This window comes from Mustela nivalis (assembly GCF_964662115.1).
Source record: "Mustela nivalis genome assembly, chromosome: 19".
Classification (NCBI taxonomy): Eukaryota; Metazoa; Chordata; class Mammalia; order Carnivora; family Mustelidae; genus Mustela; species Mustela nivalis.
In genome coordinates this window covers 16,359,011-16,374,268 of record NC_139038.1, presented here as the reverse complement: position 1 = coordinate 16,374,268, position 15,258 = coordinate 16,359,011, and the positions used below count along the sequence as shown (strand labels likewise).

The window sequence follows — 15,258 nt, the reverse complement described above, 5'->3', positions numbered from 1 at the left end:
GGGATTCTTAAAGTCCATCGAATAACCCTGTGAGATGGGTGACCCGGACCACGCCCCAGCCTCTCATGCCGCCCCTCCTCCCGACTGGCCTTTCTAAAGCATCAGCACAAGCAGGCCAGCACCTGCTCGGAAGGTCTCCCCACGTCCCCACTATTGGTAAGATAAAGCCCAGACCTCCTACCCTGACTTCCCACTTCAGCACACACCACCGTCGCTCGTGAACCCCAATTCCATTCCGAGCACGCTTCCCCGCACTTCCCCCCGTGCTTTTCCTCGTGCTCCTCTTGACCCCAGAACACCCTTCCCTCTCGCATCCCCAAGCCCCTCTTCTACCCTACCTTCAAGTTTAGCTGCTCGGGCTTTCTTGACCCTTCTGAAGATGGAGGGGAAAGCCCGTTAAATATACAGATTGCCAGGCACTTCCCTGGAAATTCGGATTTGGGAGAGCTGTGCTGCAGCCCAGAAATCTGGGTTTTGAGCAATGACTGCCGGAAAGTCTTATGTTTAGTCAAGTTTGGGAACAACAGGGTATCTGGGCTGTGCCGGCTGAGGCTAGGTTATGCTATGTAACATCCCCCAGGTCTCAGTGATTTAATGCGACCAAGGCTTACTTTTGCAGCGCACTTGGGTTACTTCCTGTCCTTCAAGGAAGATTCAGTACTTCATGTGGAGAAATTTCTTTTTTTTTTTTTTTCAGATTTTATTTATTTGACAGAGAGAGACACAGTGAGAGAAAGAACATAAGCAGGGGGAGTGGGAGAGGGAGAAGCAGGTTCCTGCAGAGCGGGGAGCCCTCCGAGTGCTCATGCCACGACCCCGGGATCATGACCTGAGCTGAAGGCAGACCCTTAACAACCGAGCCACCCAGGTGCCCCGAAAATCTCAGTTCAAGCTGATGTGAAAGAGCACGGTTGTCCGGTGCTTCCACCCCTCCCATCAGGCTTCCCGGTTCTATTTCTCACGGCCCTGGAATGTGCTGCTCAGGCCCCTTCAGACCATTGTGAACCTGTGACATGAACAGAATGTCCATAGCGTGGGTAACAGTAGAGATGGTAATAGTTAGATCTTACTTAGTGCTGATCGTGTGCCAAGCCCTGCTTTACGTGTTTTGTTTGTATTAGTTAATCTTCACAAACACCATCTGAGGTTATCACCGACAAGGGAACAGAAGCACAAAGAGTTTAAGTAGTTTATTCGAGGTCGGAGCTGGGATCCAATCCCGGCAGACATCTGGACTATTGAACCGTTCTCTTTGCTGGTTGGTATCTGACTGCCGGGGGGCTCATTTCGGCCCTTCTCTTCATCAGAACCAGAGTCCGCGTCCCGCGGCAGACACTGGATCGTGGCTCGGACTTTGGAGATCTATTTTGGAAGAACTGATGTCATTGCAATACTGACATCTTCCTGTTCATTTACATGGTATATCTACCCATTAGTTTTGGATTTCTTTAAAATCTTTTGATAAAATTGAAAATGTTCCGTCATGGGGTGCCTGCGTGGCTAGGCTGGTTGAGCATCCGACTCTTTTTTTTTTTTTTTAAGATTTTATTTATTCATTTGACAGACAGAGATCACAAGTAGGCAGAGAGGCAGGCAGAGAGAGAGGAGGAAGCAGGCTCCCTGCCGAGCAGAGAGCCCGATGCAGGGCTCGATCCCAGGATCCTGGGACCATGACCCGAGATGAAGGCAGAGGCTTTAACCCACTGAGCCACCCAGGCGCCCCAAGCATCCGACTCTTGATTTCGGCTCGTGTCATGATCTCAGGGTTTTGCAATCAAGGCCGGCATCAGGCTCTGTGCTCAGCAGGAGTCTGCTTGAGATTCTCCCTCTCCCTCTCTGCCCCTCCCCCACTAAAATAAGTAAATACAATCTTTTTTTAAGATTTTATTTATTTATTTGGCAGACAAAGATCACAAGTAGGCAGAGAGGCAGGCAGAGAGAGGGGGTAGGAGAAGCAGGCTCCCTGCCGAGCAGAGCCCAATGCAGGGCTCGATCCCAGGATCCTGAGATCATGACCTGAGCCAAAGGCAGAGGCTTAACCCACTGAGCCACCAGGAACCCCAGTAAATAAAATCTTTAAAAAAAAAAAGTAAAGTGTTCTTAAAAAAAAATAATAATTTTATTTATTTGTGTGTGTGTGTGAGAGAGAGAGAGAGAATGAGAGGGGAGTGTCAGAGGGAGAAGCATTCTCCCTGATGAGCCTGATGTGGGACTGGCTCCTGAGACTCCAGGATCCTAAGCTGAGCTGAAGGCAATGAGCCACCCAGGTGCCCAAAAGTAAAATGTTCTGTCATAAAAGACATGAACATATTTTTAAAAGGTTTCCTTAGGTACTACATATTTCTATAAATGGTATTTTCCATTTCCTAATAGTCTGTTGCTGTGATTTATAAAGGCAATCTATTTTAAATAATTTCTCCGATTCCAGCAAATTTGCCTGCACATAGAGCGAGAGGCAGATATCCAGGGGTGGTCTAGGACCCTCCTGCTCCCTTACCAATTCTTCCAGTCTGCTGCCACGTCTGATAGACTCTGTCTCTTTAATGGGTGTTCCATCCCTAACTTCAGGCCTCATTATCTGTTAACTGATTTCCCAATCAACCTTCACCTGGCCAGGGCCGCTGCCAACCCTTACTGCGCCTTTGTGTAAATAGAAAAAGGTGTCCCTTCCTCGGGATACTTGATCTCCATCTGTCAGACAATTGGAATAAATGTTCAGATATGCGGATGTCCACGATGTGGTCGGGGCCTCTCTTGTGTGATCGCTCCCACCGTGCCCACGGGCACAGCCATCTGTGGTCTCCCTGCACATGGCCACCGGCAGGATCCTTGAAAAGTGAAAGTTTGATCACAGTATTCTGTTATGGGCTGAAAGTCTTTGTGCCCCCCAAATTCACACGCTGAGGCCCTAACCCCCACTGTAATGGTATCAGGGGGGTGGGGCCTTTGGGATACAATGAGGTTGAGAAGCCGTCACAAGGGTGGAGACGTCCACCCACCAGGGAGACGTCCCTGATGGAACGGGCAACCTCTTAAGGAAGAGAGACCAGAGGTTCCTCCTTTTGCTCTTCGAGGATGCAGCAAACCATCTGCAATCCAGGAAGAGCGCCCTCACCAAGAACCAAATCTGCAGGCACTGTGATCTTCTCCCAGCTTCCAGAACTGCGAGGAATAAATGTCTACTGGGTAAGCGGGCAATCTGTGCTATTTTGTAACAGCGGCCCAAGCTGCCTAAGACAGCTTTTTCTTTGTTGGAAATTATTTGAAGGTAGCTTCTTTCTTTGATACAGTTATTTAAAACAGGTAGTACTTTCACAGATTCAAAAATCTAAATAACATTAAAGGTTGACAGTGAAGATTCTTACTCTTGACAACTGTGCTTACCAGCTTGTTCTCTTCTGTAACTTTCCAGGATTTCTTTGAGGATACAAGCACACGCGCACACACATGTGCACATACACACACGCACACACACACTGTTTTTCTTTTAAAGATTTTATTTATTTATTTGACAGAGAGGGAGAGAGAGATCACAAGTAGGCAGAGAGGCAGGCAGAGAGAGAAGGAAGCAAGCTCCCTGCTGAGCAGACAGCCTGATACGGGGCTCGGTCCCAGGACCCTGAGATCATGACCTGAGCTGAGGCAGAGGCTTAACCCACTGAGCCACCCAGGTGCCCCCACACTTTTTTTTCTTATACCTCAATAGCATGGTCCACTCATTCTACACCTTAATATTTGACTAACAAGGTGTCTTAAAGCACTCTCACATCAACGTCCTCATCCTTTTTCACAGCTGCTTACCTGCTGATGGACAAGTCTGCAAACAAAATCCAATGAATAACATTGATGTATATGCCATTTCATTCATGGGCAGATAGAGGGCATTAAAATTCTGTTTCTCCTCCCCCCCAACCTTTTGCAGCTGGTATGGACTTGTGACTTGCTTAGAGACTAATTGAAGAAATAATGTCGAACAACTTCTGAGCAGGGCCTCAAGAGGCCCTGAAGCTTCTATTCTCACCCTTTTGGAACCATGAGGATGCTGTGCTATGAAGAAACTCGGGCTGGCGGCACTGACTGGCTCAGTCAGTACAGCGTGCAACCCTTGATCTCAGGGCTGCGAGTTCAAGCCCCAAACTGGGCAGGGAGCTTAAACAAACAAACAATTAAACAAATTCAGGATAACTGACGTACCACATGGAGACAGCGGCTCAGCCCCCCTCTAGCTGACCGAGCCATCAGGGCTAAGGTCTCAGACCTGTGACGGCCACGAGGGGCCATCCAGGCCCAGGCTAGACGTCAGCTGACTGCCATCACTTGAGTAATCTAGATCAGATCAGCAGAAAAACCACCTGGCCGCTCTCCGAATCTAGAGAAACAATAAATCGTTGTTCTACGCCAGTAAGTGTTAAGGTGGTTCCTTGGGAAGCAATAGCTAATTGATAGAGGTAGGTTTTCAGATAGGTTGTTGCAAGTGAGAATGCTGGCTCAAAGTGTGTATACATTTATAATTTTGATAAATAATGTCTGGGTTGTATCATTTTGCATTCCTCCCAACAATGGGTGAAAGTCCCTGCTTCCCCACAGTCTTGCCAAAAGAGTGTTTCATCAGACATATGGGTTATTGCTAATGCAATAAAGGAAAAAAGGCATTTCAGTATCGTCTTTTCATTTCTCTCATTATGTGTGACGTTGAATATCTGCATATGTGTTAAGGCCTTATGTATTTTCTCTTTTGTGATCTGTCATGTTCTTTGCCCATTTTTTAAAAAGATTTTATTTATTTATTTGACAGAAATCACAAGAAGGCAGAGAGGCAGGCAGAGAGAGAGAGAGAGAGAGAGAAGCAGGCTCCCCGATGAGCAGAGAGCCCGATGTGGGGTTCTATCCCAGGACCCTGGGATCATGACCTGAGCCGAAGGCAGAGGCTTCAACCCACTGAGCCACCCAGGTGCCCCAGTCTTTGCCCATTTTTTATTGAACTGTTGGTCTTATCAATACGAGGAAGACATTTAAATAGTACAAAGATTGCCCTTTGTATATGATAAGAATTGCAAATATTTTTTCCTAGTTTATTGTTAGTCTTTTGATTTTGCTTTATTTTTTAACCATGCAGAATTTTTTCCATGTCAACAAACATATTATTAATCTTTTATAGCTTCTGACTTTTGAGTTGGAGTTGGAAAGGCTTCCTCGCTCCAAGAGTTATAAACGATTTTGCCCATATTTTCTTCTGGTGTTTTTAGGGGGGCTGACAAGTTGTGTGACCCATCACTTTTAAAATGAAATTCAAGGCCAAGGTTATGGCACATGTGATCAGGAGTATCCCACATGGAGAAGCAACAGGAGAAACAGAAGCTAGCTTAGGAGATTCTCAGGGGGAGACGATGCCTCCTGTTTGAAACATGTTGAATTTAAGGTGCCTATGGGACCCCCACGAAGGGATGTCCAGGAGACAAGTGGATTCAGGGATCTGGAGCTCAAGAGAAAATTTGAGCCTGGAGATAGGGATTTGGGAGGCAGCCCATGCATGCCAGTTAAAGCCACAAGAATGTGTGTAGTGTCTGAAGAGAGGTTCTCAGATGGAACTCTAGGGAGTGGTCAAGGTCAGGCCACAAACACAATCATGAAAAGAGAGCTGTGGGGGCTTCCTCTCTGTGGGCCTTGGGGCTTGGCACAAAACCCACTTCAGAGACTTGTAGGATAAACAGAGGCCCTTTATGCCAAACATGCACGGGTGTCTTTGCTCCTGGGGAGTGGGAAGGCCAACAACTTCCGGGCAGTCAGCCCTACCCAGCAGGTGTGGAAGAGAGAACTTGGGAGGGACGCCTGGGTGGCTTCGTTGGTTACGTGTCTGCCTTCTGCTCAGGTCCTGATGCCAGGGTCCTCGGGTAGAGTCCCGCACGGACTCCTTGCTCAGCAGGGAGCCTGCCTCTCCCTCTGCTTGTGCTCTCTCTCTCTCTGACAAATAAGTAAATAAACAAATAAAATATAAAAAAAAAAAAGGGAGAGAGACCCTGTGATGGGGAGGGGAAAAAGCTCAATCTTGCAGGTCAAGTCCTCCCCTCTCCGCCCCACAGATGATCTAAAGCAGGGCCTCAACAGGTGACAGCAAGTTCCCAAAGGTAAGTGGACACAGGGAGCCTCCCCTAGCCCACGCTTTCCTTGGACCACAGTGGAGTAGACAAGAGCCCAGAATCTAGACCTCTACTTTCTGGGTTCAAATCCTGACTCTCCCCTTTGCTAGGGTGTACCCTTGGGCAAGTTACTTAATACTGCCGTGGCTCAGTTTCCTCCTCTGTAAAATGAGGACAACAATAGTACTTACCTCACAGAACTGCTATGAAAATTAAATGAGTTAATATTTACAATGTGCTGGGGCGCCTGGGTGGCTCAGTGGGTTAACGCCTCTGCCTTCTCCTCAGGTCATGATCCCAGGGTCCTGGGATCGAGCCCCGCATCAGGCTCTCTGCTCAGTGGGGAGCCTGCTTCCTCCTCTCTCTCTCTCTGCCTGTCTCTCTGCCTACTTGAGATCTCTGTCTGTCAAATAAATAAATAAAACCTTTAAAAAAAATAAAAACAATAAGTCCATTCATTCATGAATATTTATTGTCCAGCTACCGTTTGCCAGGCACTGTTGGAGGCCCTGGAGACACAGCAGTGAACAGCGCAGGAGAGCTTCCATTCTGCGTTAGGTGAAAACAGACAATATAGAAAATAAAAATAGAAAGTATAAGAAAATATATGGTGTGTCAGATCCAGGTGGAGACACAAGAGACCTCATGTCCATGGAGAGGCCTCCAGCCTTGCACCCGAAGCACAGCGGGGTGCAGGAGTTGGAAAGCAGGAGGAGACCCTGGGCAGGCCGCAGAGTGGAATCCCTGCTCACCCCCTCGGGGTAATCATCATCATCATCAGTGCCATATAAAAGCAGCAAACACTTCTATAGCATTTATTCCGTGCCAGGCCCTGTTCTATTCACTTTACATATATCACCTCATTTAATCCTACAAGGTTGGTACCATTATTATTCCCATTTTTCAAATGAGGGAACTGAGGCATAGCAAAGTTCTGTAACTTGCTTTCATGAGCTGTATGATGAGGGGAACAAGCTAGGATTCCAGCCCAAGGTCATCTGGTTCCAGTATAGGTAGGATGTGGGTAGGCTGGACCTGCAGTGGGGCGGGGGGCACACACACTGGAAGGAACACACGAACAGAGCCCTAATACCTATACATCCAAGACCCAATATACTTAATGCACAGCTCAAGGTTGTTCAGAGGGCCCAAAAGGAATAACCCCAAAACCATGAAATAGAGATAAGGACTCAGCTCTGGAGAACTCCATCCCCAGAGCCATTCTCCTTATGCGGTCCCTGCTCCCCACCCTCTCTCCAGACCACTCCATGAGGCTTTAAGCCCAGCCTCCTGTGACCTTAAGTCACCTTTCCAAAGCCCTGGGATCCCACCCAGAGACCACAAATACAATATATGAATGAATAAATATCATAAGCCTGGGAAACTTACCAAAGGCACCAACAACTCCAGACCCAGCTGGGAACCAAGAAGGCAAACCATCAAGAGGCCAACAGAGAGGCAGGTGGGACTGGTGATCCTAGAGAGAGCTGGAACCCACAGTCGTAAAATTCCACGGAGGGGGCAACCCTCTACAGTTCGCAAGACCTTTCCACAGCCTTTCTTACCTCACTTGATACTGTTCAATTCTTACCTTAGGCAAGGCAGAATTTGCGAGACCAAGTTATCAAATGGAGAAATTGAGTCCCAGAGAAGAGTGATGAGTTATTTAAGACCACATGCAGGACTGGGAGTCAGATGTCCAAAAGCCATTCCATTGTCCCACTCAGAGAGACAGAGTAGGAGAGAGAGAAAGGAAGAGAGAGAGAGAGAGAGGAGGGGCAGGAGGCAGGGAGGCAGAGGCTGATATAGAAGACCCAAGAGTGGAGAAATCCTCCTTCATGATCTCCAGGAGACCCTAAGGGGCAGGGCTTAGCCTCCTGAAAAACCCTCCAACCCTCCTGTAGGTTGATCAGAGCAGCACACCATCTTCACTTCTCCATTCCCAACCCCAGGCAAGCTGGGTTCTGAAGGGAAGAGAAGGATCAGACAGCATTTTACAGTTTCCAACCTCATCATCAATGAACTTTAGAGCAGGGGAAACCCATAAATACGATCTCCCTGTCCCTCTATGCCTCCCATTGGATATAGTTGGGAGATGGAGGCCCGGAGACAATGAAGTCCCTTCCAGAAATCCACACCAACTCAAAGGAAATCGATATTCTCCTTGCCAGGGCATACTAGACAGGAGCCATTCTTTCTTTTGGTTGACACTGTAAGTTCCCTGGAAAGAGCCCTTGGAATCCAGGAGACCTGATTTTTACTCTGGCTAAGCTGAGACTCACTGAGTGGCCTTGGGGACTCCTCTTACATAATGCAAGTTTCATAAGTGAAAGGTCTTTTGTCTCTCGGGCCCTGATTTTTCTCTGACCCCTTGAACGGTCTCTGCTCTATAAGTGCCCAATAAATATCCATTGAATGGTCATCTAGAGGGCTAGGGCAGTGTCACCATGAGAGGCTGACGCCTGAAAGACAAGACTAGGGAGCCACAAGCTTTATCTCCAGATACATGAAGGGCTCAATTCTGTCCACGGGTATTTATTGAGGGCCCGCATGTGCTGGGGACTGGGTATTCAGGTAAGAGCGAGACGGCCATGCCCTGACCCGAAGAGCTCCCAGTCCACTCTAGTGTGGAACGCGTGCACATTTTTTGGTGGGCTTCCGAGGGTAGACCCCGGTGCTAGGCAGGAGTTAGATGCAAGGGGCAGACTGCTCGAGAGTCCGGACGCTTTTCTCAGCTTTAGCTGCCCTGAAATGGTCTCATGCTCGGGTGGTGAGCGCAGCGGAACTGCAGTGTTCAAGCAGGGCGCCAACCGCCCACCCGCGGAGGCCGCGCCAGCAGTCTGCGGGAGAAGAGATTCTGCCTTGGGTGAGGCCACTTTCCACCCCCAGAGTCTCTGCCTACAAACCCTGCAATTCTCTGACGCTGGATCTTATTATTTTCCAAATTTCAAGGTCGCGTGACGCTGACAGCCGCGAATCCTGAGTTCTCTGTGCGCCCGCACCCCCGGACCCCCAAGCGACGGAGCCGGTGCCAGCAAGGGTCCTCCCACCCACGGCCTCGCGAGGTCTTAGGGGAGGGTCGCGCGGGGGTGTCGGGGCGCAGCCTGCGCGCGAGGCCGCCGCAGACTTCGCGCGGAGAAGGGTGTCCGGAGACCAAGGGGACGGCGCCGGGTCACGTGACATTCGCTCGTCTCGGTCTGGGGTCCGCGACGGTGGCACCGGGCCGGTCACGTGACGTGGGGGGTGCCCATGGGGTGATGTGCGATGCAGGGTCCGTCCGATGACGATCGGTGACGCACTCCCGCCCGGGTCGGCAACGGCATTTCCGTCCGAGGACGCGACAGTTCCGGCGAAGGGGGCGGGCTCCCCCGTCCTGGCAGCTCCGCTTCCGCTCGGGGCGCGGCGGCTTCCGCCCGCAGCCTCTCCCCGGGCGAGGAGGAGACGCGACCCCGCGCGCATGCCCCGATCATCCCAGAGGGGCGGGGCCGAGGCTGCAGGAGCGGGAGGGGGGAAAGAAAAGGGAATTCCAACCTGTGGGACCTCGGGGGGGTCCCCGAGGTCGGCTTCTTCCCACTGACTGTGGATGGTGCCCGGGGCAGGGCCTCTGGTGGCTCGTGGGGGAGCTCGGGGGTCCGCCGGCTGAGGGAGGGGGGAGTGTCCGTGTCCGAGTACGAGTGGGGTACGCGAGTTCCCAAACTTCGTCTTGAGGCCCTCGGGGCTCCGGCGCCGGGGACAGGGAACTCGGGCCGCCATGCGCGACAGGACCCGCGAGCTGAGGCAGGTGAGCAGTGGGGGCTGCCGGGTTGCGGACGGGCGGACCGGTCCGGGTCTGGCCGGACCCGGGAGTCCTGGACTCCGGGGCAGGGAGGGGTGGCTGCGGGCTGCGGGCTGCGGGCTGCGGGCTGCGGGCTGCGGGCTGCGGGCTGCGGGCTGCGGGGGAAGACCCGGAAGTCCCCGAGTCCTGCGGCGAGAGAGCCACAGCGAGGAGACGATGCCGCCGACCCCGGCCCTGTAGGGGGATGACAGTTCGGACGAGGACCAGGAGCGGGTCGCGCTGGTGGTGCACCCGGGCACTGCGCGGCTGGGGAGCCCGGACGACGAGTTCTTCCACAAGGTAAGACTGCGGTCCGGCCTTCTGCGCGAGGGGCTGGATGACTCGAGGTGCAGCGGGGCCGCAGAACCCCATCGCTCCTTCAGCCCTCTCGGTCACCTTCCCCAGGTCCGGACCATTCGACAGACTATTGTCAAGCTGGAGAATAAAGTCCGAGAGTTGGAGAAGCAGCAGGTCACCATCCTGGCCACGCCTCTTCCCGAGGAAAGTCAGTGAAACCCCAAGTGCAAACGCGCGCTCAGCCGGAGGGATTGTGGGGTTTGTAGTTCCGTGAAGGTGGTGGCCGGGGAGGTTGGTTGAGGCAGGGGCTGCTGTTGGGGAGTCCTGGGTTTCTCTTGCTCAGGTATGAAGCAGGACCTGCAGAACCTGCGCGAGGAGATCAAACAGCTGGGGAGGGAGATCCGATCGCAGCTGAAGGGTGAGCTCCCTAGGACCTCAGACGGATCCTTCCCTGTGGTCCTGCCCGGCTCCTGGTATGTCTGAGGAGTGTGTGGCCCAGAGAGGCCAGTGATGTATCCAGATCACATAGCAGGCCTAGGCCTAGAAGCACTCTGTCCTGGCTTCCTGTCCGTATTGTTTTCCACAGCACATGCCAGCCCCTTAAGTTCCTTTATTTGTAAGGAAACCATTTACTTCTACAGTTTTTGCTGCCTAATGTGCATTCTTTGGAGGGGCAGATGGGGGTTTCTCAAGAGTCCTCTGTATTCCGGTGGGAATGCTCTGATGTACTGCAAAGAAAAATCCATGTTCTCCCATCGGAGGCTCAGAATTAGTCATTTATGATAAATTATAATTCCCAAAAGAATCCCATGGAGATATGCACCTCTCTGTTGGATGGATGGGGTATGGCTCTGGCCCTGTGTGCTGGTCTCATGATTTTTTGGAATCACAGCTCAAATCCCCTTCCTCACCAATACCCTGTGTCTTCCCACAGCCATAGAGCCCCAGAATGAGGAAGCTGATGAGAATTATAACTCAGTCAACACAAGGATGAGAAAGACACAGGTGGGTTGTTAGTCCCAGAACTAAGACATTTCACATCATTAGATGGATCATTAGCTGGTTTTCAAATGGGGAAACTGAGGTTGAAAGAGAGAAAGGACTCACCCAAGGTCAAGACTCCCGACTCCCAGTCTACTTAACAATCTGTCACCTTCGCCATTCGGTGACAAGTTGCTGGGTCCCCAGATATGATCTGAGCTTGACTGTGGAACGCATGCTTTCTAGAAACCAAGGTGGGAGGTCAGGCTTGAATAGGTGACAGAGACATCACTCAGATAGGGTTTGGTAGCTAATATCCCTGCCCGGGGAAGAAGGGGGAACAGTCATAAGTAACTGGGGGTTTCCTGCCCACGTGACAGGGACAGCCTCTGCCCCATGGGCAGAATTCAAGAAGTCAGCAAGAGGAACTTCCTGGAGGAGGAAGGTCACGGACTCAAATCTTAGCAAGGAGATTTGAGGCAATCCAACTGCCCCGCTCTGGGTTCACAGTGAGGAGTTACTCAGATTTCCTGGAGGTCAGAGTTGGAGCAGGAAGGCCCAGAGCTCAGCAAGTCCCCTAGACTGAAGATAGAGCCGTTTGGGCAGCCTGCAGGGGTGCAGCTGAGGGCAGTAGAGCAGATAGGTCTCTGGGGAAGGTGCTCCAAAGATTGAACACATTGAAGGTGGCCGGGGAAAGGCAAGATGAGAGAACATCTCATAGGGAGCCTGTGGCGGTCCCTGGTGCGAGAGGCTGAGGGCCCAGATGGACCCTGTCCCAAGTGCAGCAAGTGGACTGCCCTCCGGGTATACTAGCCCACCTTTGGTCTGAGCAGTGAGGCTGGTGTTCAGCAAGTATTCACAGGTGTTTATGAGCTGTTTGTTTTAGCTGTTTGGGATACAGCAGTGAACCCAGGAGCCCTATCCTCATGGAGCTTCTGTTCTGGTGGGGAGAGACAAACACGTTGATAAATATGTACATTATTTTAGAACATAGTTAAGTACTCCGGGAAAGAAACGAGGAGAAGAGGGATGGAGCGTGCCGGGAGAGGGCGGGCTGCAGTGTTAGTAAGGTAGAGACGAGGTCGTTCCGTCCGTGATCTCCGCGGGGCGTGAGCGTGCTAGACCCGGGGAGCAGCGAATGCAAAGTCTGAGGTGGGGTGGCTTTCGTGGAGGCAGGAGCAGCCCGCCGTTCAGAGGGGACGTGGGGGAAGGGAGGGTCACGTAGGCCCAGAAAGGGCTTTGGCTTTTCACTTGGAGAGAATGGTGGCTGCGTGCAGCAGGCACCTAGAACAGCCTGTGCTGTCCTCGTGGGGGTGTCGAAGCCAAATCCTTCCGGGGTGCCCAGCCTCGATTCTCTCCCGTCAGCATGGGGTCCTGTCCCAGCAATTCGTGGAGCTCATCAACAAGTGCAACCTGACGCAGTCCGAGTACCGGGAGAAGAACGTGGAGCGGATCCGGAGGCAGCTGAAGATCAGTGAGTCGGGGTGTGTGGCCCGCAGTCAGGTCACCCGATGCAGCTCTGAGCCTGGCTTTTCCCCTTCACAGCAAATGCCAGGATGGTGTCGGATGAGGAGCTGGAGCAGATGCTGGACAGTGGGCAAAGCGAGGTGTTTGTGTCCAATGTGAGTGGCCACAGCTTCGCCTCCCCCTTCGGGACGCTTGTCTTCTCCGAGGCCTGGCCCCTTCTGGTTGAGGGAATACGGAGGCCCAGAGGGGCATGAGTTAGCAGGCTTAGTGTCACGTGTCAGGGCCCCAGCCCCGGTTCCAAGTCCCAGGGCTGCCCGAGAGCTCAACGGGAACTTCGGACCTGCTGCCAGGTTCCCTGTGACCCGTCTGTCCATTGCTGTCCACTCCCCAGATACTGAAGGACACACAGGTGACTCGACAGGCCCTCAATGAGATCTCGGCACGACACAGTGAGATCCAGCAGCTTGAACGCAGTATCCGTGAACTTCATGAGATCTTCACTTTTCTGGCTACCGAAGTGGAGATGCAGGTGGGCCCCCGAGACAGCCGACTGGGCTTGGCCTGAGACCGTGTTCAGTCAGAAGCCCTGCTGTGACTGTCCGCCATCTCCACCCTCAAGCCTCTCTCTCTGAAGCTTTCGTCCCCCATCTCCCCCAGGCTGGCCCTCACTCCTGAGCGCCTGCCTCCGCAGGTCTGGATGAGGCCGGGTGGGAGGTGGTGTTCTTTTGTGGCCCTTGGCTGTATGGCTGAGGGTAAGCTTCCGGCTCTGTCTTGGGGGAGCTCACTCGCCAGTGCCTCAGCCAATAGCCTCGTGCAGCTGCGAGTCACGGGGAAGGGACTCCATTCAGTAGGAGAACCAGGACCTGAAGGCTGGCGGTGCCATGAGGAGGCAGGGGTGGGGAGGGCTTCACAGCTGTTGAGAGGCAGGCCTAGAAGAATGGGCAAATTCAGACAGATGTCCGAGGGGACAAGAGTCCACACTCTGTGAAAACGTATGGGCCTCTTAAGGCACTTGGCCCTAAGTCACAAAGGAAGGTTGTAGCAGGTAAGGGAGCAGGGCAGAAGGGGCCACAGGATAAGAGGGAGCCCGGAAGCCCCCCTCAGGCACGTGAACTTTTGTGGTCCTGCCCCGCACCTTGTTAGTGCTGTTTGCTGCCAGAAAATGGCCTTCAGGCGGCTGGGGCGCACAAGCCGAGGAGGTGCCGGCCCTCGGCCCCCAGTCATGCCTTCCTGCCTGAAGCACGCGCCCCTCTGAGCAGGGGGAGATGATCGACCGGATCGAGAAGAACATCCTGAGCTCCGCGGACTATGTGGAACGCGGGCAGGAGCACGTCAAGATTGCCCTGGAGAACCAGAAGAAGGCCCGGAAGGCGAGCCTCCCCTCCCGCCCCACCCCTCCCCTCCCCACCCCTCCCCTCCCCTCCCTTCCCCTCCCCTCCCGCCCCTCCCCTCCTCTTCCCTCCCCTCATCCCCGACCCTGCTAGCCTCCCCCCCTCCAGTGAGTGTCCCTCAACTCCTCTCCCACAGAAGAAAGTCTTGATCGCCATCTGTGTTTCTGTCACTGTCCTCATTCTGGCGGTCATCATTGGTATCGCCACATTGGTGTGAGCGCGTCGCACATTCTTGGTGAGCTCCTGTGGGCTGCCCCCGGCCTGCCGCATCCCCGGCCCCGGCCTCGCCTCCTTCCCTCAGACCCTCTTCTCCCTCCTTGCCTTGCAGGCGCTAACAGCCCAGAGACCCGGGTCTGCCCTCGCTACAGCCCAGAGACCCCGGTCTGCCCTCGCTCCGCGCAGCTGAGGGGGGACGGCAGGACAGAGCCTCCAGCTGGACCCCTTCCTCCCACTGGGCCTGTGCAGAGGGGCAGATGGTTCTCCTGGGGTCGGCAGCCACTCATTCTTGGGGGCTTCCCGAGTCGGGCCACCATGCCTGCGGGAAGACCTGCGGCATCCTGTTCGGCTGGGACACACGGTTTTGTAAGAAATTAAAAAAAAAAAAAAGTGCTTGGAGCCTGCCCTGTGCTTGTGTGTTCCTGGAAGGGGCGGCCCACGGCCTTCAGGTGTCTAGCTCCCCTTTTCCTGGCCATCCTTGGAGCCAGGCCCAGCCCAGACTGGTAGGTGCTGTGACCGCAGAAACTGGCCCGGCCCTTCTACTCTCCCACGGGAGCAGGTGGGACAGGCAGGGACACATGCCCCTGTCTGACTTACACTGCCCTTGGGTAAAGACTACTGGGAGTCCCTAAGCCCAGAGCAGTGAAGCTGGGCCAAGCCAGCCTGGGCCAGGGGAGATATGTGTGGGCACTGGTGGGCATCGGAGACCAGGGAGAGGCACCGTGAGTCATGGAGGCTGATACAGTCAACAGGGAAAGGCCCATCTCAGAATGGGAGACATTTGGACGGAGTACTGAGGAGGAGCCAGTTACAAGGAAGAAGCATGGGAGAGTTACCAGGCAGAGGAGAACCGCCCTGTACCCAGAGAAAGGCCACATCAGAGTGTGGCCTGGAGAGCCAGGGACTCCGGATCAAGCCCTCGTTACTAAGCGGCTATCTGGCTGAAGCAGCAGAG

The 15,258-nt window shown here is 53.2% G+C and overlaps 1 protein-coding gene and 1 long non-coding RNA gene across 4 annotated transcripts; both read left to right on the top strand.

Moving 5' to 3' along the window:
* Positions 1-3,058: 3,058 nt before the first annotated feature.
* On the top strand, positions 3,059-4,401 carry LOC309854617. Its single transcript, XR_014306319.1, has 2 exons — positions 3,059-3,186; positions 3,923-4,401. It is a non-coding gene; the product is annotated as an uncharacterized lncRNA (long non-coding RNA).
* A 5,111-nt stretch (positions 4,402-9,512) lies between these two features.
* On the top strand, positions 9,513-14,707 carry STX4 (syntaxin 4). 3 transcript variants are annotated; one of them, XM_082713957.1, is made up of 11 exons: positions 9,513-9,918; positions 10,153-10,251; positions 10,357-10,456; positions 10,592-10,666; positions 11,183-11,253; positions 12,595-12,703; positions 12,775-12,851; positions 13,088-13,225; positions 13,956-14,066; positions 14,224-14,322; positions 14,416-14,707. In XM_082713957.1, exons 1-10 carry the CDS (start codon positions 9,889-9,891, stop codon positions 14,302-14,304), a joined length of 891 nt encoding a protein of 296 aa, XP_082570083.1. In that variant the 5' UTR covers positions 9,513-9,888; the 3' UTR covers positions 14,305-14,322; positions 14,416-14,707. The 3 variants fall into 3 exon arrangements, with proteins under 3 accessions (XP_082570083.1, XP_082570084.1, XP_082570085.1); XM_082713958.1 differs by having other exon boundaries at positions 9,542-9,918; positions 10,335-10,456; XM_082713959.1 differs by lacking the exon at positions 9,513-9,918 and having other exon boundaries at positions 10,030-10,251; positions 10,335-10,456.
* Positions 14,708-15,258: the final 551 nt, after the last annotated feature.